This window comes from Brassica napus, chromosome C1, assembly GCF_020379485.1.
Source record: "Brassica napus cultivar Da-Ae chromosome C1, Da-Ae, whole genome shotgun sequence".
Lineage (NCBI taxonomy): Eukaryota > Viridiplantae > Streptophyta > Magnoliopsida > Brassicales > Brassicaceae > Brassica > Brassica napus.
In genome coordinates, this window is record NC_063444.1 from 17,879,113 (window position 1) to 17,903,730 (window position 24,618).

Here is a 24,618-nt window from a genome sequence, read left to right on the forward strand (position 1 = left end):
GCATATATATTGAAAAATATCTATTGATAAATCACGTCTAGTTGATTATGATTCATTCTCCTGAAGAGAATATGAAATTTAAAAAACTCATAAATAGTGGTTTTAGACGTGAGCATAAATGAGGTCAAGGTCCAAAGAGTTTCTTTATAGAACTCATACTCTCACTTAAAGTTGAGAAAATAAACATGGTAATAAATAAAAGAAATTATGAATTCATCTGAAGATGAAAGAAAATTTATTGTGTGTACAATACAAGGTAGTAAAAACTTATAGAATGCTTAAAAAGAGGATATATATGATGCTCCAGAAGTATACATAGTATTACTGCACATAAAAATTTAATTTAAAGTTCTTAAGAATGCAATTTAAAGTTCTTAAGGTATTGTATATTTATAAGTATCAAAAGTTAAAAGGATCTACGAAAAATACATAACCCATGTAGGATATGTTGTTGATTAAGAAATGAGATACATTCGAGATTGATAAACCTGTAGTATTATAATCTCGAGGGGAAGAGTTAAAGAATCTTACTTTTTATGATAAGTCAAACATCCAGAAGATTATGTTTACACTAAAACTAAGATTGATGAATTTTTCTCAAAGTAAATCCGTAAGATTTTGAGACACTTATGTTGAGACAATAAGCAAAAGAAATGATATATACATTTCAATCAGAAATAATTCTCAAAGCAGTATAAGTATTTTAGAGAAAATATCTACAGCCTCTTATATATTGTACTACACAAAGATTAGTATAATGAAGATAAATGTATAGTAAACTAGAAGTTTACATTTGGCATGAATCAGTTAGACCATTTTGGTTCATTAATAATGCGAATATATACTTAAAGGTCATATGCATAGTCATATAAGAACCAGAAGATTCTTCCGAATGATTTGACATATGTTGCTTACCCATAAGATAAAAGGGTAATATGGTTTTCACCAGCCAAAATAAGATATTGGCATAAATAACGAAGATGTTAGTGGACTGATCACCCACTATGCATTTTTATAATATTGGTGAATTCACTTCTTAAAGTCTTTAACGACTATAGCACATTCACTGAGATAAGTGCTAAACATTTTGAGCAACACTGGTTCGCATCAAGCCAATAAATATTCACTAGTTCTCCCCATCATTGGTATAGGATCAAAAACCAATCATTTTCATCTAAGAATGTTGGATGTTGCTCCGCCACAGAGCTTCAAATGAAGATGTGTTTTCAAATGAGGTTGGAAATATATGTTGGATATAAATCTCTATTGACACTTAAGAATCCAGAGCCATCCCGAAAAATATAAGTAAGGCTATACATGAATTCTAAAAATGAGTTAGTACTTCCAACATAAGGGGGGGAAAATAAACAGCTGGAAAAGAAAATAAGTTGAAATGAATTATCATTGATCCTCGGGCTAAACACAATGTGAAATATAAGTCCAAAAGATAATTCATTTCAAAACTTACTAAAGCAGTTGCCAGACACGACCCATATAAATATAGTGATCAAGTCACATATACCAGCTGTAAATGCTCCAATAAGAATAAATGTTCTACAAGAACAATATCAAACTGCTAGTCACGCCTGCAGCGTGGTAGACATATTGGTTCCCAAGATAAATCCTCGTAAATGAAAAGGAGCATATATTGATAATGGTCAAAACGAGGCAATATATTTTTGTATGATCTCCAGAAGAGAAATTAAACATGACTGACGAAAATTCAGGTACCTGAGACAAATGAAGAGATCTCAATAAGTTATGTCATGTATGAAACAAAATGGAACCGATAAGAAAATTGACGTCGATGATATTATACATGCAAAGTAGCAGTTGATATAATAAATGAGAAAGAGGATCATGAAAGAAAGTCTATTAAAAAAGTGTACACAAAGAAATGATTGGCCAAATCAGAAAGATGCAATAGACAAAGATATAAACTTCTTGTGAAATAGAGAAGTATTTGGACCAGTAGTCCATACACTAAAAGGTGTAAAACAAGTGAGATGTAAATGAACCGTTGCACACAAAGAAGGATCAATATGAAATTAATTGTGAAGAGACATAATTTCATGTGGTAGATGCAACTAGTTTCAAGTTCCTTATAGTCTGGTAATAAAGGAAGAACTTGAATGAAACAATCCACTTGAAAAATGTTAATCCCTGAAAGTATAATCCATGAAGTATTGATGATATCAAAATCATGTTCCCGGGAACTCTGCATATTCGATCGAATTGAAACAAACTATTTTATGGGATATATGAAATATTATAAGGTTAACAAATGTATCCATTTGTATTTATCAAGAGATTATAAATCAATAGAATTATGATTTGAATATAATCAAAACTCCTGAAGAGTTATAGAAAAAATTATATTTTGGAAGAAAACTCTTGACAATACTATATTATTTTTATGTATTCTAAACTGGAGATCTAAAACTGAGATGTTATCATAAAGATCCTTAAAGTATTTTATTTAAGATGCTCGTATATGTTTGGTCCTGAAATATCATACGTAAGAGTGTTATTTAAGAAAATTATTAATCTTTTTCATTACTAAAAGATGTAATTTTATGTGAAAAGAAAGAAAATCATAATAGTAACTTCTATAGTTACAAATGAATAATTCGTATGTACGAGACGAATTTCTATACGATTATATGTAAGAAATTTGGTTTGAAATCCAAATAGACCAATAAACTATTGTCTAAGTCAAAAGAGAATTATGGACAAGAAGTCTAAAGGCCCTAGATATCATAATAGAAATGAATAGAGTTTATTATCTTAAGCTTAATTCTCTGAAGAGAGTTGATTGGAATGCATATCCTGAAGATATTATTTCCAGAGAAAGAAATATGATAGTAAGTGTGGTTGTACTCTTTTTCTTTATCATGGTTTTTTTTTCCCATTGGGTTTTTCCATGACAAGGTTTTAACGAGGCAACAAAGAACATACAAAAGATAGACACCCAAAGAGAATGTTACAATTTGAGAGATGAAAATCTATCATTGTTCTAAAGGTCTATGACTACTCATTCGAGGGGGAGCTTACGTAGTTGTACTCTTTTTACTTTTACTACGGTTTTTCCCATTGGGTTTTCCATGACTAGGTTTTTAACGAGGCACCACGTAATACAAGATGGATGATCAAGGGGGAGTGTTATAAGATAAGCATTGAAATGATCATCCACTTCTTTACCAAACTCAAGCACTATGATCATCCACTCCTTTACCAACTCAAGCACTATGATCATCTACTCATCAAACACTATGATCACCCACTCATTTACCAAATTAAGCACCATTTTTGTTATTTTATGTATTGTTGTTCACTATAAATATCATCACTCATCTCACTCTTTTGTACACCATAAACAAGAACAAGAGTTTATAATCAAAGAACCATTACATCTTCTTCTTCTTCCTTATAATAAACTCTCTCCCTTATACTAGTGTTATTTGCTTTCTACGGGTATCAAATTCTACTCTTATTTAAATTTTTCGATACTATAAATTATAAAGTTATTTCTTAACAAAACAAACTTAATTAACTTTATTACAATAAAACAAGCCGGCCCACAAGTTAAGTAAACTAAGCTACGCTTGCGCAAACAAACCAAATCCAATAATTCGATCTAATCCGAAAAAATGGTATGGATCGGTTTTGGATCATGCTAAGAAACTAATTGAACACCGGCCTACTAAGCCCCAAAAAAAACACAGATAAGCGCTTATTAATGTGCTAGACCAATATACAAAAAATGTTGATTATACCAACTTATTAAGTGTCATTTATAATAACATCCCCTCATAGGCGAATATTATGGAGTATATCTCAAGTTGCCGTAAAGCTTTGAATCAGTGGAGAAGGCTTAATGACATAAATTCTGAAAACATGTGAAGGAACTTAAAGAAAAAGTTGAGACTTTGTATTCAAATGATGAGGCCATAACTTAGGAGATAACAGAGGCGTTGAAATAACTATCTGAGGCTGTTAAGACTGAAGAAATGTTCTGGAGACAAAATAATAGATTTTTTTGGCTATGGAAAAGGGATAAAAACTAAGTTTTTCCATGCCGTAACAAAGCAACGAAGAGCCAAAAATCAAATTACATGCTTACTAGATAACTAGGAAAACACGGTAGATGATAAGGAGGGTCTGATAGCAATGGCTACCAGTTATTACAAACAAATCTTCGAATCGTCCAATCTGGAGGAAGTTGATGAAGCTCTAGCCGATGTATCGACTACCATCATTGAATCGATAAATGAAGAACTGACATACTCGTTACATAATGTAAGGTAAAGCTAACGCTTTTTGCAATGCACTCGGAGAAAACTCCGGGACCTCATGGGATGGCAATTTTTTTTATCAGAAGTTCTTGATATATTTAAAGAGGATTTAACTTTTATCGTTAATCAGTTCTTTTTTGATGGTACTATGGTACAAGGACTAATGATACAAATATTTGTCTCATCCCAAAGAAGGACAAGCCTAATGAGATTACTCAATTCATGTCGATCACCTTGTGTAATGTTAGCTATAAGATAATTTCAAAGGTCTTATGTAAGAGATTAAAAAAAAAAGTCCTACCATACCGTAACTCTGAAACCTAGTGAGACTGTGTTCTTAGAAGACAGATTACATACAATATATTGATTGCATGAGATGTTTCATGCGCTAAGAACAAACCAGGTAGAAGGAACACGAGGATGGCAATAAATACAGATATGAGAAAAGCGTACGGATGGAATAAGACTTTATTAGAGCAGTAATGAAAAAAATGGGATTCTCGTCCACATGTATAAATTGGATTATGCGGTGCATATCATCGGTTAAGTACAAAGTCCTTATGTATGGCCAACCAAGAGAGAATAATGTTTTTGAAAGAAGATTACGTCAAAGAAATCATTTGTCTCCTTTCATATTTATTTTATGCACGAATTCGCCCATCAGCCTTCTCAGTCATGCAAAGAATCAAGGAAAGATAACGGGGATGCGTGTTTCACGTGCTAGTCCCTTGGTATCTTACCTTCTATTTTTTATGATAGCCTTTTTTTTTATAAGGCGGAGCCCCGTAAATGTGAAAAAGTTATGAAAATAGTAAGAAAATATGAGAAAGCTTCAAGACAACGCATCAAAAACTTTTCTCTACTCTTTGGTAAGAGAGTTCTTGGGAATGTGAGGCAAACAATACAAGATACACTTAAGATTCAGAATGAGGGAGGAATGGGTTCCTACTTAGGGGTACCAGAATATATTACCGGATCTAAATGCAAGTTGTTTGTACATCTAAAGGACATATTACGAAACAAAGTCAATGGTCGGATAGGCAGGTGGTTATCAAGAGGAAAAAAAGTCCTAATTACATCCATTTTATTAGTTTTTCCGACATATGTTATGTCTAGTTTCTTGGTTCCTTTGGAGATATGTGAGAGTCTTGCAAGTGCCATTTTATAATTTTGGTGGAGTTCGAATCCACCTAAAAGAGAAATCCATTAGGCAAAATGGGAGAACCTGTGTCTATCGAGAGAAGGGGGTAGAATTAGATTATGTATGATCCATAAATTCAGTCTTGCTTTTTGGCAAAATAGTTATGGCGATTGGTACATTTTCCAAACTCTTTCTTAGTTCGGGTTCTGGGTGAAAAATATTTCAGACTTAGCTCGCCATTGCGAGTAATTTCTACGATCCTTCCTCGATATGGACAAGTATTTCAACGGCAAGAAAAATACTATTGATGGGGATTCGGCAGAAGACTCATTATGGATATGAAGTTAAATTGTGGAACGATTTTTGGATACCTACAATACCAGCTAGATAACAGCCTAATGTCTCGTTAGTTCATCCGATATTGATTGTCAGTGATCTTACCAATGGGGATTTTAAGGAAGGGACTTTAAGATGCTTGAAAATTTTGTTGTTCAAGAGGATATAGCGCTAATTCGTAGTTTGGCCATAAGTCGAACCACTCACCAAGATGGTACACAAAGAGTGGTCAATATATTGTTAAGTCTGGATATTGAGTGGCAAGGCATGTCTTAAAATTTGAGATAGAGGAAGTCTATACAGAACCTAGTATCACCGCGCTACAAGCTTTTACTTGGAAAATAAAGGCTCCTCAAAAGATGTGCCATCTTATTTTGCAGCTGATTACCGGCCATGTAGCGGTAATGAGGAATCTGACACGTCGTCATATGCGTTGTGATACTATTCCTCTAGATCTGGGGATTCAGATGAGTCAGTAACTTATGAAATCTTTGAGTGTTCACCGGCCCTACAGGCATGGGAAATATCAGCAACTCCATCAATACCAGACATCTTTCGAGTATTTATGCCAATATGAATTATTTTTCTGGAGAAAAACAGTTTCGAGGATTCTGAGCTGGATATGGATCCTTGCCCTTCGATAATTTGGTATCTTTAGAAAGGTAGGAATGATAAACTATTCAGGGGATAGACAGTGATCCCCAAGATCTAACCAGACACGCAGAAGGAGAGTGTCAAGCTTGGTTCTCAGCGAATGTGATTGTTCCTGCACATCACATCCAAACAAAGGTTCTATTTCTCGATGTCTATAAATTTTGGCAAGTCAAATGTTGAAGCATATTCTCTATCTCCCAAATAAGTGCTTCTATTTCTCCATGTTCCTGCACATCACATCCATTAAGTAACACTGACTCACAAGCCATATGCTTGGAGAACCTTTGTTTGGTTGATGGATCATGGAATCAAACCTTTCAATTCAGTGGCTGCAGTTAAGTTTTAAAAGATATCTCTGGACAAAACCAACTATTGGGGACAAGGAACCTTCGATGCCGAAATCAGTTTTGTATTCAGAATTAGAAGCATTTATTTGGGAGATGGAGAATATGCTGCAACATTTGACTTGCCAAAATTTATAGACATATTGTAAAAACCTGATCACAATGATTAAAGAAGTTCGTACATACCTAAACTTTTTGACTGGGCTGAAAGATACAAAGACTCTTCAAAATTGATTACAGACATTCAAGATTTCATATGTTTCACGAAGGCAAATATATAATTTCTGATTTTCTAGTTGAAACTGCTCTGATCATTTCGTAGAAAATTATATTATGTTGGTTGTTTTATTTCATTCTTCCTTTACCACCTTGAATATGAATAATATAACAGCAAAAATAAAATAAGATTACACCCCTGGAAATTCAGTCAAACATGGAAATTGCCCAATAAGTTTCCTAGACGGATTTTTATTTTCGTTGGTAATCATGTCGACATGTGTTTTAAGAGGACACCGTTTGATTATTTTCTATAACTCATGCTTTCTTTCTTTGATCCTAAGCTGGAGAAGTGATTGAAATCAAATCAGCTACGGGTGAAGATGAAGATTGATCTGAACAAGGTGGCTCGTAAGATCGAGGTGGATAACCGTATTCCTCTCCGTAACTACTACCGCATCGCCGATAATCTTCTCCGTCAGGTATGCCCCGATAATCGCAACCGATGATTCCAATCCCCATCGGAGTTCAGTGTTAACCGTCTCTAGGATGTGGTTTTCTTAGGATATCTCGAAGTAATCGTCCTAAGTGTTTTGTTTCAAAGGAGTTGGCCTAGTGGTTAAAACTCTAGGACTGGATCTAAAAGATCACAAGTTCGAATCGGCATACTTCAATTTTAACCTAGTCATTAGAAGAAAAACAGGAATGATCTTGTAGAGAGAGAGATATGTTGTAATGAAGCGTTACAATTGTATGATTCTCTTTTTGCAAAGCAGCTAATTGATTGTTCATTGCTCAGGCCAGCATATATCGCGAAGAGAAGAATGTTGTTGATTTGTATATCATGCTTCTTAGATATTCAAGGTGAGGATAAATGGATCACTATGTCTACTTTTTAGACTTCTAGCTAAAAGTTTTTTTTTTTTTTTAATTACAGTTTGATTTCTGAAACCGTTCCTTTCCATCAAGATTACCAGGCATCGCTTCCACAAGCAAGACTTGGGAGTAGGAAGGTCAGGTATCTTTATTTTTAGCCTTCAAGTGTTGTTTTAATCTCGACAGGCATTGTAAAATTCTCAAGAGCCAAACTTTTTGTTTTGTACAACAGAGGTTGCGGTCTGTAATCAATGAGCTCGAGACTCTGAAACCGGAATTTGACCGGCGAGTGGATGAGCTGAACCGAGAAGACGATGAATTGCATCGGGTTGGAAGTGATTTCCCTGTCGTATCATATAGTTCAGATGCTGTTGAATGGCCTCCTGTCCACAGAGATCCATACTCTAGACCTGATATTAACAAGGTTCAAGACTTTAAAATTTGCATTTAGTACATAAGATTTTGTTGACTCAATCTGCATCTTTAATAACCATGCTCTTCAAACTTCAAATCTATTTTCTTTTCTTCCTTCCTTGAATGCAGACAACATCTCAACCATCCTCGACGTATAACAATAGTCTGACTTCATCTTCAAATCGTACACCGATTGATCAGCAATTCCAGAAGTTGTGAGTATTCTCATTTGCTATTATTTTTTTGGAAACCTTGAGAAATAGGGGCATGCAAGACAATATATGTTACTGGTTTTCTTGCATGACCTCTGTCTGTTTGTGCAATCATAATAATTTTGAAGATGTATGAGTATAGAAGACTAACGTGTTTGCCCGTGTCAATCCGAGATTGTAACTGAGACTTTAATTGTTTTCCTGAACCTGCAGATCTTTTGATTTTCTGCCTGCAAACCAAGCAACCTTATCTAGACATTCATTTCTAGGTCCAAATGGTCTTAAAAGTCAATGGGTTGCACCCAAGTCGGAGATAAAGGTGGAAAGTGCTGATATTTGTTATCCTCTCATATTCTTAGCCTTTATTTTTCCTTGTGGGTATAATCCAATGTTAATTTGAGTTTTAGTTCTAAAGGATCTGAAAAATCTTTAACTTGTATGGAATGACAGGTTCAGTATCCGAGTAATACCGATTGGGTTTCTGCTGAAAATTCAGGGTAAATACTGATCTTGTGTTACCTTTTAAGAATTTCGTTATAGAAGTCATGCCTATTTTTGACCATGTCCACGTATATCTACAGTGTGATTGACGCTGGACCTGGCATTTCCTCAACATCACTAAATAGTGATTCCCAAACGTTGAACTCTGTGCTCTCCTTGGATGATGGTCGATGGCAGCGACATTCTGAGGCGGTTACTTCCCAGTTTGTCAGTGACGCAACTGAAGACCCCTTTCAGTTTGTGGGTATGAAGCAACCTACCCCACCTCCTGTGCTTGCCCAAGTGCATCAAGAGTTTGCCCAAATCTGCCCATCTAAAGTAGCTGATCCTAGACCAGGACCTGCACTTCCTTCATTAGAAGAAAAAGAAGGCAGCAATGCTTATCAGCATTTGCATGTGGTATGTTGTAGATATTTCTTATTTTATTTCTTTTGCAATTTCCATCAATTGGTGTCTGTGAGAGAAAAATAGAAAAGACATGCATTTCAAGTTGAAAACATTGAGACGATATCCATGATTATTCTAACTCTGTATGAGCTCAAGGATCAGTTCATTGATTAATCCAGAAACTATTGAACGGAACATTGGGATATGAATATATTTTTAAGTAAAAGAAGTGGATCCATGCCCATTAAATCTCATATACTTGCTACAATTGGCGCTCTTGTTTTTCTGCTCTCTTTTTTTTGTCTTGTTAAACCATTACTAATTTCGACTCCCTTTTTAAAATCTGCTGTTGAAGCCTGTGCGGATAATGGAAGATTTCTTAAGGCTAGCTCGGTCAAACACAGAAAAGAATCTAGAAACTTGTGGAGTGCTTGCTGGCTCTCTGGTGAGTATAGACGGAACACACCTTTGCATTCATATATTATATTGTGCTCGCGTTCATGATCAGCTGAGATTATCTTGTCATCACTTGTAGAAAAACAGGGTTTTTCATATCACTACTCTCATAATCCCAAAGCAGGAGTCAACCTCAGATTCTGTATGTTCCTTCTTAACCATTTACATCAATAACAATTAGTGACAGCCTTTTCACATTCCGACTATCTTTATTTATTTTTTAATGTACAGTGTCAAACACTAAACGAAGAGGAAATATTCGAAGTTCAGGACAGACTCTCTTTATTTCCCTTGGGTTGGATTCATGTAAGTTCTCTTAGCCTCGTCAAGCAGCAATTCTCATTCACTATCATTGTCTTCAGAGATTAGTTGTTAATATTCTGGTGGCTAATTACATATTGTTTTCAGACACACCCTACACAAACTTGCTTCATGTCATCAGTTGATCTTCATACACACTACTCGTATCAGGTTACAGACTTCCCATTACAATATCTATATACATGTTCACTTATGATGTCTAACCATATGGGTTTGTCCCTCTGACAGATAATGCTACCGGAAGCAGTAGCAATCGTGATGGCTCCGACAGACGAAACAACACCTCACGGGATATTCCATCTCTCGGACCCATCAGGTGTATCCGTGATCCGAAACTGCCAGCAGCGAGGCTTCCACCCGCACGAAGAATCAGAAGACGGTAACCCAATCTATGAGCATTGCTCACACGTCTTCCTCAACGCCAAACTCAAATACGAAGTCCTCGACCTCCGCTAAGACCATATCCCCAACCCAATCAGAACCATGTTTTTTTTTTCCTTTCAGATGTCTGAGCCGTACATAATATTATGTGTGTACACTTCTTCAAAACCTACGGCTACTAATGATTGTGTTTTATTATCTACTCCAAAAACGAATATACTTTTAAATTCTTATTATATACCAAGCAAAACCAAGCTGGCTAGAAATTTTATATTTTTAAGAATCAAAAAGATTAAACTAAATGGATTATTATTTTAATTTCAAATTATATAAATTTAAACAACATGGATTATTATTATTTTATATATTAAAATTAGTGCTTTTTGCAGAATTGACCTATAACTTAAAGTCAAACACAAAACTAACCTCCTTTTTTTTTGAAAATTGGTTTTGCCCTATTCACCCCACAAGTTTATATAATTTACGAAAATGCCATCAATTTTTTTTTTCTTTTTTTTTCGAAAATGACATTTTTACTCTCTCACCCTCATCATCTTCATGTAATTACAAGATTGCCATTGTCATCAATACCACAACCACCATGAACAACCAATTTGAAGCTTTTAATGCTCCCAAAATCGATTTACCCTTCTTCTTTTTCCATTCTTGTGAACTAAACACAACATATCTCTCACTTTCTCTCCACAATGAGCTAAAAAAACCCAAGATTTTGATTCTAAATTTTTTATGGTTCATAGAGTCATAGAAGCTAACGATTCTGGGTGGGTTACTTTCGTTTGTGATTTTGTGTGCTTGGAGAAGCCTTATGTATGCTAAGGAACTTATCTCACCAATTAAAGGTATGACATCGAGTTTTTTTCCAGATCTGTTCGTCAGACGACTTACTTGGGAAGTCGTCTGGATATAGACAACTTACCTGGAAGTCGTCTGGTCAACGCAGAGGTTATTTTTGCAATTGACTTTGAAATCTGTAACCTGAGACGACTGAAAGTTAAGTCGTCTGTTTTTGTTTGGTTTCAAAAAAAATTCCAAAGAACCTAGACGACTTACATTTCAGTCGTCATAGGTTAGTTTTGCATTTGACTGGATGATTTCAGAAGTTTGACTTTTCTGGACGACTTACATTTCAGTCGTCTAGTGAAAATTAAAATAATAATATTTTTTTAAAAGTAGACGACTTAAAGTTAAGTCGTCATAGGTTAGTTTTGCAATTGAAAAAAAAAACTTCAAAATTTAATTATACACAGATGACTTATACTTCAGTCGTCCACGAGACGACTTACTTGTAAGTCGTCCAGGATTTTTTTCTGAGATTCTGGTCAAACCTCGTAAATCCTGGACGACTTACATTTCAGTCGTCTCGTGGACGACTGAATTATAAGTCGTCTGTATATAATTAAATCTTGAAGTTTTTTTTTTCAATTGCAAAACTAACCTATGACGACTTAACTTTAAGTCGTCTACTTTTAAAAAAATATTATTATTTTAATTTTCACTAGACGACTGAAATGTAAGTCGTCCAGAAAAGTCAAACTTCTGAAATCATCCAGTCAAATGCAAAACTAACCTATGACGACTGAAATGTAAGTCGTCTAGCTTTTTTGGAGTTTTTTTTTTAGCCAAACAATAGTAGACGACTTATTTTTCAGTCGTCCGAAATAACAGATTTCAAAGTCAATTGCAAAAATAACCTCTGTGTTGACCAGACGACGTATAGTTTAGTCGTCTGGACAACTTAGATTGAAGTCGTCCGCGTCTTCTCCGCTAGTTTTTAAGTCTTCTACGTTAGTTTTTGAATAACTTGTATTTTTAAGAGTGATAAGTAACTTCAAGATATGTAAAACTCATATTTACAAAATATGTTCTCTCCCTTAGTTTTACTAAATTTGACTAAGTTTTTCAACGCAAACTTATAATAAAATATGATATGCTTTGACTAGTTACTATTGTTTGTTTCCATCTCTTAAGTATTATTGTTATAGACAATAATGATGACTATTGTTATGAGTTGGAAAAAGGGTTAAAATACTTCTTAAAATGTTGTATCAATATAAAGCTACCAACATTCTTGTTTATTAAGATGAGAAAAAGGCCATTGGAGTTTATTATTGCATATGAGAGATCCAAAGATAAGAAAAATGCTACTGAAGTCTATTATTTCATTGATTTGTAAATGTGTAAACACATTGTTAGCACATTTAATAAATCTTGGAAAACATTATTACTGATTTTACAAAAAATTCACAACTAAAAGAGTAGACATGCAATTCACAAAACAGACCACAAACAAAACTATTATAGATCATTCCTCTACAAAGACAAGCTTAGATTCCACTTGAGTAGACAAGACCACACGACTTTTAAGAATCCAGACGACTTCTAAGAAGTCCAGACGACTTCCAAGAAGTTCAGACGACTTTGTCAGAAGACTTTTAGGAAGTTCAGACGACTTCCAGACGACTTTACAGGAAGTCCAGACGACTTTACAGGAAGTCCAGACGACTTTGTCAGAAGACTTCCAAGAAGTCCAGACGACTTCCAGACGACTTCCAGACGACTAACAGGTAAGTCGTCCCAGAAGTCTTCCAGATCTGAAAAACCTGCATATTAAATCCAGATCTGAAAAACCTGCATATCCAAAAACGTTCAAATGGCTTAAAAACAGAAAAAAATGAGTGAAAGATTAGATAAATCTATCTTTACAGAACACACAAAAATACATATCTAAAAATAATAGATCTACCTTTAAATTAGTGGAAGATGAGTACCATCTAATTAAAAACCTGCAAAAAAGATAGATTAGTAAGAAAGACATGAGACAAAACTGGAAAATTCATATAAAGTTTGGTGTTTTCAAGTCAAAGAGATTAGAGTGGGTTTGGAGAGTTTTAGTTTGGGAAAAAAGTAAGAACTTTATACAACAAGAAGTTCCCAAATGAAGAAAAATCAGACATAAGAACTTACCAAAACGCTCAGATCTATTATGAAAGGGAGACTTCGTCAGAAGACTTCCATGAAGTTCAGACGACTTCCTGGAAGTCCAGACGACTTCCCTGAAGTCCAGACGACTTCCTGGAAGTCCAGACGACTTCCTGGAAGTCCAGACGACTTCCTGGAAGTCCAGACGACTTTGTCAGAAGACTTCCAAGAAGTCCAGACGACTTCCAGACGACTAACAGGTAAGTCGTCCAAGAAGTCTTCCAGATCTGAAAAACCTGCATATCAAATCCAGATCTGAAAAACCTGCATATCCAAAAACGTTCAAATGACTTAAAAATAGAGAAAATGAGTGGAATATTAGATAAATCTACATTTATAGAACACACAAAAATACATATCTAAAATTAATAGATTTACCTTTAAATTAATGGAAGATGAGTACCATTTGATTAAAAACCTGTAAAAGAGATAGATTAGTAAGAAATACATGAGACAAAACTGAAAAATTCATATAAAGTTTGGTGTTTTCAAGTCTAAGAGATTAGAGAGAGGTTGGAGAGTTTTAGAATGATGAACATTACATTTTTGTTGCAGCCATTTGAGAGGAGGAGAGAGAATGTGTAAATTTTTCTTTATATAGGGAGACAAAAAATCCAATTAGATTAAATATTTTTTACTTAGACGACTTCCTGGACGACTTAAATTTCAGTCGTCTGGTGAAGAAATTAAAACAGACGACTTACATGTAAGTCGTCCAGAAGAGTTTAATATTTTTAGCGGGAAATTAAATATTTTTAGCGGGAAACTAAAATAGAAGACTTTCCAGACGACTTACAAGTAAGTCGTCTGGTTTAAATTATTTAAGCGGGAAAATAATTTTTTAAAAAAATTTTAGGCAGAAATATTTGGACGACTTACATGTAAGTCATCTGTTTTAATTTCTTCACCAGACGACTGAAATGTAAGTCGTCCGAGTAAATTATTCAACAGACGACTAAAATATACGTCGTCCGAGTAAATTATTCAATAGACGACTGAAATATAAGTCGTCCACGCCCTAAACATAACCCCTAAACTTAATTATCTAATTAAAGACTTCATAAAATCAAATCAAACTTGAAAAGTGTTTACTATACACATAAATAAACACATATAGGTGAAAACTAATTTTTGAAAAAAACATTTTAGTTTTCCAAAATCTAACCCTAACAATACATACAATACTACAACATATGTTTGCCAAACTCCTAAACCAAAGTATTTCATGATTCACTACTTTCACTCATCTATCTTCAAAACAAATCAATTTTATCATATCTTAATTTATATCACTTAAAACTGTTTATAATTACTTGATTTTTATTTTTCACGCATCAAAATATTTTTTTACAAGATTTATAAATTATTTTTAAAATAAACCGGTACCAGACGACTTACACTTCAGTCGTCCAGACGACTTCCAACATCTCAGACGACTAAGACGATTTACTAGGGCTATATTCGTAAAAATGACTTCTGTTTTTTTGTTTGGTCACAAGGGGCTGAGCTGTAATTTCACTAGGCTTTTAGGTTAGTTTTGCATTTGATTCAAGTTTGGGTATAAGTTTGAGGTTAAAATCAAGTTGTGGGTTAGTTTTAGCAAAAACCCCTTAAAATTACATGTTATTCATTTAATTTACTTTATTGTAAATTTTAGTACATTTAGATTTTTTTTGTTAAAATATAAAATACACAAATTTAAAAGAAAATCTATAAATTTATAAATATTAATTAAAATTTACTTGTAAGATTCAAAAATTATTAAAAATCTGAAAGTTATTTATAATAACAAATGAATAAAGCAACGAAATTGAATCATTATTTACAAATCAATGAATGAAGCAGAGGAAATTCAATAATTTTCCTCTTTTCTCGTACCCCTCCACTTCGTCTAGGGTTTACGCTCTCTCTCTATCCGCCGATCCTATACATACACTTTTTTTCACATATACACACACACAAAGTCTCTCGGCGGCTTATCTGCTAGTGACTTTCATTCACCCGCGCAGAGCAAGAAGAAGAAGAAGAAGAAGAAGATTCCGATTTGTTGTAGCCATGTCTCTGAGACCCAACGCCAGGACCGAGGTTCGCCGTAACCGCTACAAAGTGGCGGTGGACGCAGAGGAAGGACGCAGGAGGAGAGAAGACAACATGGTGGAGATCCGCAAGACCAAGCGTGAAGAGAGCTTGCTGAAGAAGCGTCGCGAGGGTCTTCAAGCCACGCAGCTGCCTCAAGTCACTTCTGCTGCTTCGTCCGTCGAGAAAAAGGTATAATCTACACGGATCTGGAATCGATTTCTTGGTTTTTTTATTTTTTTTTTGTTTGTATTGGGAACTAATTAGATTCGTTTCGATTGGTTTGATTAAGTTGGAGAGCTTGCCTTCTATGGTCGGTGGAGTTTGGTCAGATGATAGGAGCTTGCAGCTTGAAGCGACTACTCAGTTCCGTAAATTGCTTTCCATAGGTATATACCTTTTGAGCTCTAAAGTCTTGATTCGAGTCTACAAGTTGTTGAATTGAATTCATGGTTTTTGATTTGCTTTGGCAGAGCGTAGTCCTCCGATAGAAGAGGTGATTGGTGCTGGTGTTGTGCCAAGGTTTGTGGACTTTCTCATGAGGGAGGATTATCCACAGCTTCAGGTTTTTTGGATCCTTTTTGTATATCTCTTAAATTTGACTACATTTATTATCAGATTCTTTATACTTTTTGTGTGTGGTTGTGGTTTCAGTTTGAAGCTGCTTGGGCACTGACGAACATTGCTTCTGGGACTTCTGAGCATACGAAGGTTGTCATTCAACATGATGCTGTTCCCATTTTTGTTCAGCTCTTGGCTTCCCAGAGTGATGATGTCCGTGAGCAGGTATAAATATGTTTCCATGGTTTTAATACTCGAGGCAGAGTATGTTCTTAAAGTTTATTTTCTTAACCTGTTCTTGTGTCAGGCTGTTTGGGCATTAGGGAACGTTGCTGGTGATTCTCCACAGTGCAGAGATCTTGTACTGAGTAAGGGAGCTTTGTTACCGCTGCTCTCTCAGTTGAATGAGCATGCTAAACTCTCCATGCTCAGAAATGCTACTTGGACCCTCTCTAATTTCTGCAGGGGCAAGCCACAGCCTCCTTTTGACCAGGTTTGTTTCTCATTTCAGTCTTATTCTCTTCCTTATTTGATCGAGGAAGATTATTTTTAACATCTGTGCTTCTCTAACAGGTCCGTCCAGCACTTCCAGCCCTTGAGCGCCTGATTCATTCGACTGATGAGGAAGTGTTAACGGATGCCTGTTGGGCTCTCTCCTATCTTTCTGATGGCACCAACGACAAAATCCAATCTGTCATCGAGGCAGGTGTTGTTCCTCGACTTGTCGAGCTTCTCCAGTAAGTCTTTTCATTTACATCGCTTTGGACATGATTATGTGTTAATGAATATCATTGACTTTTGGCTTGCTGTAGGCATCCGTCACCGTCTGTGCTTATACCCGCTCTTCGGAGTATTGGTAACATCGTCACTGGAGATGATGCGCAGACGCAGGTAGACTTACTCTTCTGTAGTTTCATTCATATATATCCAGCATGCATGTTCCACTCTTCCTAGAACAGTAATGTGAAGAATGTGACACCACTAGCTTCGCAACCAAATTTTGAACAGTATGATAATGATAAATGACTATTGGCTGTCAAAAGTTACTTGCATAGCTTCCTGCTAATCAGATAAATCACATTGAGAATATTAGGTGTAACTCTGGAATGATATCTATCTTTCTTTTAATATTTGGTCGACGCTAGTATCATGCATCTTTTCACATAGCTACTTTAGCACAAAGCATCTCTGAAATAGTGCACACGATTTCTGGTGTCCTGCCTATAATGCTCTCGTTACTCTCAAACATTTAGATGTATAATGCTCTCGTGACTCAAATATATAACGATTACTTTGATAGTTCTTTTCTTTTTGCTGATTCTGAGCTGATGAGAATGTCTGTTGCAGTGTGTAATTAGTCATGGTGCACTCCTTTGTCTTCTGAGCCTTCTGACTCAGAACCATAAGAAGAGCATTAAAAAGGAAGCATGCTGGACAATCTCAAACATCACTGCTGGAAACAGGGACCAGATTCAGGTAATCCATTTCTGAAAAATTGACTTTTTTGTTCAGCTTAATAATATTATTAGTTTGAGAGGTTTGGTTGTTTGAAGAAAGAGTTTCTGTATGTTTATCTTGCTCTATTTTTTCGTTTCTGCAATTTAGGCTGTATGTGAAGCTGGTTTGATTGCTCCTCTCGTCAATCTGCTTCAAAATGCTGAGTTCGATATAAAGAAAGAAGCTGCATGGGCAGTCTCAAATGCCACTTCGGGCGGTTCTGCTGACCAGATCAAGTAAGCTTATTTGATACCATCCCCATCTTTGGTTGATCTCGCGTCCTTTAAAAATCTTCGCTAGCTCTCTTTCAAACGATCCCTTAAATATTCTCTTTGTTGCGTGCGTTTAGGTACATGGTGGATCAGGGAGTCGTGAAACCACTGTGCGATCTTTTGGTATGCCCGGATCCAAGGATTATCACCGTGTGTCTAGAAGGACTAGAGAACATTCTGAAAGTCGGGGAAGCTGAGAAGGTGACGGGAAACACAGGGGATGCAAACTATTATGCACAGCTAATCGATGATGCTGAGGGACTAGAAAAGATTGAGAATCTGCAGAGTCATGACAACAGCGAGATTTATGAGAAGGCAGTGAAGATTCTTGAAACATACTGGTTGGAGGAGGAAGACGAGACTTTACCACCTGGTGATGAATCTGCTCAGGGATTCCAGTTTGGGGGTAGCGATGCAGCCGCACCTCCAGGTGGATTCAACTTCAAGTGAAGGTATAATAATACTCAATTAACTGTAGGATTAAACTAATACTGTCCAGATGTCTGAGCTTCTCAAAGCATAGAGTAGGTGGGAGTAGAGTGAATCATGTGTGTAATTCTTTGAGTCTGGTTTTGTTTAAACAGGAGCTAAGCATGATGATTGAAGAGTCAAAGGAGGTCAAGAGTCTTGGGGGCACTGGTTTTAAATGGGGTCTGATTAGAGTCTGGTCTTGTGTTTAAAAGTCAGATGGGGTGCCTTGGTCTGTCCTGATCTTGTATGGTCAGGTGGTGGGATTGAGTCATAAAATAAGCTTTGTTGGGGAGTTGGGTAAGGAGTCAATGAGAGGGGGTATATTTTATGAACTCTAAATGGGAAAATTTGGGTGGTCTGGTTTTGTTGTTTGGTGTCTCTCTGGGGGCTTTGTTATATTAGTTACTACACAACACTCATTGCAAAGTCAAAAAACATAAAAAAGTTGGTCAAACATTTTCTGGTCTTATTGGTGGCAAAAAAAGCCCACTTGGTGCGTCTCTTTATTTTGTTAATATTTTTTTATGTATCTGTTTTCCAGTGCGGTCCAAGTCATGTTGGGCTATTGTTGTCTGCATAAGCACGCTTTTCTGTATGTTATATTACTAATGTCTTTTTTTTTTTTCAAAGTATTATGTCCCATAAATCGATGTTATTAATGCTTATCGTCAACTTCGATTAAGTAGGGGTTAAATATGTATTCCAATATTTTTTGTTCAAAGTGGAAAGTCTGGGATTATAGGCATTATTAAAAAGATCCTACTTTTAAGTGTATATATATATACTTATATTTGAATTGAAATATTTAAAAACTGATCGAATATGGTGTGTCCAATGTTTATTTTTATATAAAATTGTACCAAGTTGTAAGAATTCTTACATTTCGTGTGAAGAATTTTACACAGAATGTGTAAAAGACAGGTGATGAGAAGGCATGTATCTCGAAGCCCAACTTGGCAATTTGCATAAACAACTGTAAATTTTGTAATAAATTTGAGCGCCACATTTGAAAATAATGTAAATTTGATTTAATTTTGAAAAAGTTAATAATAAATGTTGTAAAATTCAATTTTCCCTCTTCTTTTCTTGTTAGTTTAATTTTTGGCGGGTGGGCGCAGTGGTAATAAAATCCCGCGCGCGAGGGCGATGAAGTAATTAGAAGAAGGAAATCTAGGGTTTTATAGTCCCCGCCTCCTCCATTGTTATAAAAACCATCTCCGTTTGGTTAATTCGTTATTCCTCAGCGGCATCTTTCTCTCTCTTCCTTATCGTCATCACCATCACACTCTCTCTCTTCTTCACAAGCCAGAGATTTCTCGTTTCTCTGACGATTTCTATCGTTTTCTGTGATTCTTCACCTAGAGCCAAAGAGCTTCCATTCTCGAGGTGAATCAATGTGAGTTTTCTTTGATCGCTTGATCCTTTCTTACAGGTCGATCGCGTTGTTTGTTGTACTGAAGTTGTCTTGTTTGCTTTTGATCTGATAGATGTCAATGACGGAAGAAACAAAGACGACGACGAAGCTCGAAACGGCGGGAGATTCCTCCGATGTGGAAAGTGGAAACTGTAGCAGTAGCGGAAGTGGAGGCGACACGAAGAAGACATGCGTTGATTGCGGGACAAACAAGACTCCACTTTGGCGTGGTGGCCCTGCTGGTCCTAAAGTAAGATCAACCTTTTGATCTTTCTAACTGTAGATCTAGTCATAGGTGTACTTCACTACACTCAAAAATGTTGGTTGATCTTGTGTTATTAGCTCTGTTTCAAGTGGGTTTAAGTATAGGTTTTACTGTATAAGTGTGACCAGATCAATTTAAGTAGGTGTGGATTGTGTAGGGCTCTTTTAAGATTCTGAAATGTGTTGATCATAGACAAAAAAAAACAGAGCTACTTGATCGTTGGTTCTTTGGTCTGCTCATAGAAGAAGTATAAATGGTGATTTGCTTGATGATATCACTTTGTTTTCTCTGGTCTGATCAAGTTTTGTTATTTTCTGCAGTCATTGTGCAATGCGTGTGGGATCAAGAGCAGGAAGAAGAGGCAAGCAGCTCTTGGAATCAGACAAGAGGATAATAATAATAAGATCAAGAACAAAACCAACAACAGTCTTCCTCTCGACCACCAGACGATCAAGAATAGAAAAGGCGAGTCAGGAAATGTCAAGAACAAGATCAAGACAACAGAGAGTGAGAATTTCATCAGTAGAGTTAACAAGAAGAGTTTGGAAAGGGCAAGTCGATTTTTGGATTTAGGGTTCAAAGTACCGGCGATGAAGAGATCGGTGGTGGAGAAGAAGAGGCTATGGAGGAAACTCGGTGAAGAGGAACGAGCTGCAGTACTTCTCATGACTCTTTCTTGTGGTTGAGTTTTGTTTCTCAACTCTCTCTTTTTTTTTTTTTTTTTTTGTCTGAATGGTGTTTGAGAGAGATTAGGGAAAATAAGTTAGTGATGAAATGAGGAATGAGAGAAATTTAACATAATATAAATATGTAATCAATCCTGTCGGAATTGTTTTTTTTGTAGCCCAAGCTATTATGCTATTTTACTAATTAATTAGTTATTACTTCAGTCTAATATAGTCCCCTTTTTTACATTTAAAGGACATTTGCCAATATGAAATTAAATCTATAAAATATTGTCTCCTTAGAACTAAATTAACTTTTCATACATTTGGATAGTGACTACTTTTTTTGTATATAAAAATTCACAAAGGAAAAAAATATGGAAAAATAGTTATGTGCATGTGAGAAAAATATTTTTGACATCAAAAGATGTTTACATAATAATTTGAAAATTTAGCTAAATGTGCTAGTTAACCATATCTGCCATCTACGGCGGTTTAGAATACGTAATCTGAAAGAAACACAATGTTCTAAGGCATGTAGGCTGCATATTATAACGGAAACGTATACAACTAGTAAGGCAGAATATGAAGTTCAAGATTTCCTCTATGCTCTATATTTCTGGTAGATTTAAAACACTAAACAATGTCATCTCATCAACCGCGCTAGAAAATAAAATCTAAATCCTTCCTTATTATAAACCACGCAAGAAAATACAATCTACAACATGTCTTTATATCTACTGTAGTAGTATATAACATCATATTTATTATTCTATTTTCTAAATTGGTAGAATGCAAGTTCTATAACGGTTAGTAAACAAAATCCGGAAATCTTGGTAAAACCGGTTATGAAATATTCTCTAAATCTTTTAAATATTTTGTTTTCCTTTTTTAATTGTTATTTTTCCTAAATTGAAGTCTTCTTCATCGTTGTCTAACGATTTTTTTTTTTTTCTTCTTCTCTAATTTTTTCCTATCTAAACTATTGATTCACAAGAAGAGGGTCAACATTTTATTTCGAAAACGCTTTTGAAGGCAGCATTCGAAATATGTGCAATGAAACATAATTTCGACTATAAGCTTGTCAAGTCGGATAAAAAAATGTGGTACATTCGTTGCGCAGATGATGATTGCAGCTGGCGTGTTCGTGCAGAGGGGTTACCTGGTTCATCTTATTTTATCATCAAAAAGTATGTACCTCATCATTCATGTGCTGCATCCAAAAGGAAGGGTTCTGTTCGGACAACTTCAACAAAAACAATTGGTACTCTGGTTATGCATATGTATGAAACTGCTAAAGAAGGGCCGAGATCTAATGATATAGTCTAGTATATGCGTTCAGAACATGGACTTGAGATATCCTATTCTTTGGCATGGGATGCACGTGAGTATGCAATCAACAAAGTGAAAGGCCTTCCAGAGGAAGGCTATGAAAAAATTCTCAAATACTTGCACATGATGAGGGAAGCTAATCCAGGGTCACACACGTCTTATGAAAGGGATTCTGAAGGGCGATTCAGATTCCTCTTCATCTCCTTTGGTCAGAGTCTTCGCGGTTTCTATGTTGCAATTCGGAAAGTTATTGTTGTGGATGGGACGTTCTTGAAGAGCAAATACAAAAGGGTATTACTGGTTGCTACTGCATTAGATGGAAACTCTAGTTTATATCCTATTGCATTTGGAGTTGTCGACTCAGAGAATGACCTTTGCGTGGAACTGGTTTATGAGACAACTTAATGCGGTCATTGCTGACGAGCATAGTTTAGCTTTTGTGTCTGATAGGAATTCCTCGATTGCTAAAGCTATTGCTAACGTGTACCCGCAAGCTCATCACGGAATTTGCATTCACCACTTGCTGAATAATGTCGTAACATATTTTAGTGGGAAAGGTGTGGCTGGTTTGGTTGCAAAGGCTTCTAAAGCTTATCGAGCTGCTGATTTTCGTAAGCTGTTCACTGCTATTTACTCTATTAGTCCTGAAATTGGAAATTATCTAATAGAAGCCGATGTGAGAAAGTGGGCTCGTTGTCAATTCCCGGGTTACAGGTATGATATCAACACTACTAACCATGCGGAGTCGATAAATTCTGCTTTGCGTACGCCTAGAGAGTTTCCAGTAATACCTCTAATGGACAGCATTAGGGAAATGATGACTCGATGGTTTTTCCAACGTAGAACTTTAAGTTCTAAGCACTCGAAGCCACTGACCATTGCTGTGGAGAAGAAGATAGACAGAAGGATTGAGAAGGGTAAAAAGTTTAAGGTCTTCCCGATTAGCGATGACAGGTTTTTGGTTCAATGTGACACTTTTGACTGCATGGTTGACTTGGTCAGACGCACGTGTTCTTGTGGGAAGTTTGATCTGATGAAAATCCCATGCAGGCATGCCATAAAAGCAGGCTTCAGTGTTGGAATACAAGCACACACACTCACAGACGACATATACACTACTGCGTCATGGCGCACGGCTTATGAAAAAGCATAAATCCTATTGGTGTCCCTGAAGATGCTTGGACTGTTCCATCTCATGTGGAGCAGACGAAAGTCCTTCCTCCAGAGTCTAGACGAGCTGCAGGTAGAAGAAAGAAACGCAGATACGAGACAGCCGAAGATAAGATCCGTTCGTCACAAGGAAATCAAGGCTCTAAAGGTCGCAAATGTAGCCGATGTGGGATTCGAGGGCACGATAGGAGAACATGTGATCGAGCAATATAGGATACTCAGTTTGTTTCATGCAAGCTTTGTTTATGTTGATTTATGCAAGTTATGTTTCCAGTTTTTTTTGGGTTACTATGTTTCAGACTTTATGCAAGTTCTGTTTACGCAAGCTTTATTCATCTTGATTTATGCAAGTTATGTTTCACATTTTTTAGGATACTATGTTTCAGAGACTATGAAAATTAGGTTTGTTTGATAACGTTGTTCATAACACGACAATAAAACTGGAAATCAGATTGGTTCAATATTTGAAAATGTAACTTGAATCAGAGAACCATTACAATATCAATCACATTTGGACCAGAGACATAACAAACTGAAAAGGGTTCCTACGCAACCTACATCAAGCGAATGCTTATGGTTCATAACTTCTTCCTGCACTGTCTTCTTCATGGAAATTCTCAGATCTTCAATTTCCTCAGCAACTCTCGCCTGATGCTCAGACATCCTTTCAATCTCATCAAGCAGAGCCTCATCCACCCACTTAAAAAGATGATTTTCTTTTTTTCTCTGTTTCAAAACACAAAACAAATCAATTGACATATAGAAAAATATGAAATAATGAATTATCAGATTTACCTGTAAACCAATCTCACATCTGAAGAATCGTCTGTATGGGTTCTCTTCCGTTTTTGAAACATAAGTGAAAATCTTCTTTCCACACCAGCATCTGGAAGGGATCGCTCCATGGTATTTCGTGTTCGTCATTCTCTTTTGAGAAGAGATTTTTTAAGAACAAGTAGGAGAAAAAAACACCGCAAGATGTAGTGTTTGTGGCCGCTTTATGATCTTATATAAGCAATATAATTAGGGTTTACAATGTTTCTAATCGGATCGGCACATATGGTCAACTTGTATGTGTTTTCATTATAAAGATTTGTTTTGATTATTATGAATTTTTCAGATTACTAATGATTGTGTTGATAAATTTTGGCACCAAATAGATTGTGGTATTTTAGTGTCATTTAGGGTATAGGGCTTGAAATCGTTTGTCTTCTTTAGTGTCATTTAAGGTATAAGGTTTAATATAGTTTGTCCTACTTTAATGCCATTTAGGGTATAGATAGGTTTAGATTTCGGTTATGTTTTGATAAGAATTAGGACATCGCATATCAATCATTTAGGGTATAGATAGGGTTTCATAT

At 35.8% G+C, this 24,618-nt stretch overlaps 5 protein-coding genes across 5 annotated transcripts; 4 read left to right on the plus strand and 1 right to left on the minus strand.

The window, feature by feature from the left end:
* Window positions 1-7,258: 7,258 nt before the first annotated feature.
* Window positions 7,259-10,515, plus strand: LOC106402943 (AMSH-like ubiquitin thioesterase 3). Its single transcript, XM_013843764.3, is given in 14 exon segments — window positions 7,259-7,468; window positions 7,786-7,850; window positions 7,924-7,999; window positions 8,095-8,286; window positions 8,406-8,491; window positions 8,702-8,807; window positions 8,939-8,985; window positions 9,070-9,388; window positions 9,732-9,821; window positions 9,912-9,974; window positions 10,064-10,087; window positions 10,090-10,138; window positions 10,241-10,303; window positions 10,382-10,515. Coding segments are annotated over 13 exon segments (1,254 nt in total). The 5' UTR covers window positions 7,259-7,369; the 3' UTR covers window positions 10,279-10,303; window positions 10,382-10,515.
* Window positions 10,516-15,351: 4,836 nt separating this feature from the next.
* On the plus strand, window positions 15,352-19,040 carry LOC106406228 (importin subunit alpha-2-like). Its single transcript, XM_013846850.3, has 11 exons — window positions 15,352-15,802; window positions 15,903-15,999; window positions 16,084-16,175; window positions 16,265-16,396; window positions 16,479-16,664; window positions 16,745-16,908; window positions 16,984-17,062; window positions 17,519-17,647; window positions 17,777-17,904; window positions 18,018-18,392; window positions 18,525-19,040. The coding sequence occupies exons 1-10, from the start codon at window positions 15,371-15,373 to the stop codon at window positions 18,388-18,390; spliced, it is 1,812 nt and encodes a 603-aa protein (XP_013702304.2). The 5' UTR covers window positions 15,352-15,370; the 3' UTR covers window positions 18,391-18,392; window positions 18,525-19,040.
* Window positions 19,041-19,577: 537 nt separating this feature from the next.
* LOC106402872 (GATA transcription factor 17-like) lies at window positions 19,578-20,985 on the plus strand. The gene is made up of 3 exons (XM_013843684.3): window positions 19,578-19,807; window positions 19,899-20,075; window positions 20,411-20,985. The coding sequence occupies exons 2-3, from the start codon at window positions 19,899-19,901 to the stop codon at window positions 20,774-20,776; spliced, it is 543 nt and encodes a 180-aa protein (XP_013699138.1). The 5' UTR covers window positions 19,578-19,807; the 3' UTR covers window positions 20,777-20,985.
* A 1,102-nt stretch (window positions 20,986-22,087) lies between these two features.
* Window positions 22,088-23,240, plus strand: LOC106383373. Its single transcript, XM_013823488.1, has 2 exons — window positions 22,088-22,378; window positions 22,452-23,240. The coding sequence occupies exons 1-2, from the start codon at window positions 22,088-22,090 to the stop codon at window positions 23,238-23,240; spliced, it is 1,080 nt and encodes a 359-aa protein (XP_013678942.1).
* A 518-nt stretch (window positions 23,241-23,758) lies between these two features.
* On the minus strand, window positions 23,759-24,181 carry LOC106404372 (uncharacterized protein At4g04775-like). The gene is made up of 2 exons (XM_013845093.2): window positions 24,053-24,181; window positions 23,759-23,983 (listed from the first exon to the last, which is right to left on the minus strand). Exons 1-2 carry the CDS (start codon window positions 24,179-24,181, stop codon window positions 23,759-23,761), a joined length of 354 nt encoding a protein of 117 aa, XP_013700547.2.
* Between the last annotated feature and the right edge of the window lie 437 nt (window positions 24,182-24,618).

Bases quoted from the DNA above. Each gene is read 5' to 3' on its own strand.
- LOC106404372 (XM_013845093.2), bottom strand. From the start codon at position 24,181: ATGACGAACACGAAATACCATGGAGCGATCCCTTCCAGATGCTGGTGT. The intron at 23,984-24,052 runs GTAAATCTGATA...GTTTTGAAACAG, and splicing joins GATGTGAGATTGGTTTACAG to AGAAAAAAAGAAAATCATCT.
- LOC106406228 (XM_013846850.3), top strand. From the start codon at position 15,371: ATGAAGCAGAGGAAATTCAATAATTTTCCTCTTTTCTCGTACCCCTCC. The intron at 16,000-16,083 runs GTATATACCTTT...TTGCTTTGGCAG, and splicing joins CCGTAAATTGCTTTCCATAG to AGCGTAGTCCTCCGATAGAA. The intron at 16,909-16,983 runs GTAAGTCTTTTC...GGCTTGCTGTAG, and splicing joins CGACTTGTCGAGCTTCTCCA to GCATCCGTCACCGTCTGTGC.
- LOC106383373 (XM_013823488.1), top strand. From the start codon at position 22,088: ATGCGTTCAGAACATGGACTTGAGATATCCTATTCTTTGGCATGGGAT. The intron at 22,379-22,451 runs GTATTACTGGTT...TTGTCGACTCAG, and splicing joins TGAAGAGCAAATACAAAAGG to AGAATGACCTTTGCGTGGAA.
- LOC106402872 (XM_013843684.3), top strand. From the start codon at position 19,899: ATGTCAATGACGGAAGAAACAAAGACGACGACGAAGCTCGAAACGGCG. The intron at 20,076-20,410 runs GTAAGATCAACC...TATTTTCTGCAG, and splicing joins GTGGCCCTGCTGGTCCTAAA to TCATTGTGCAATGCGTGTGG.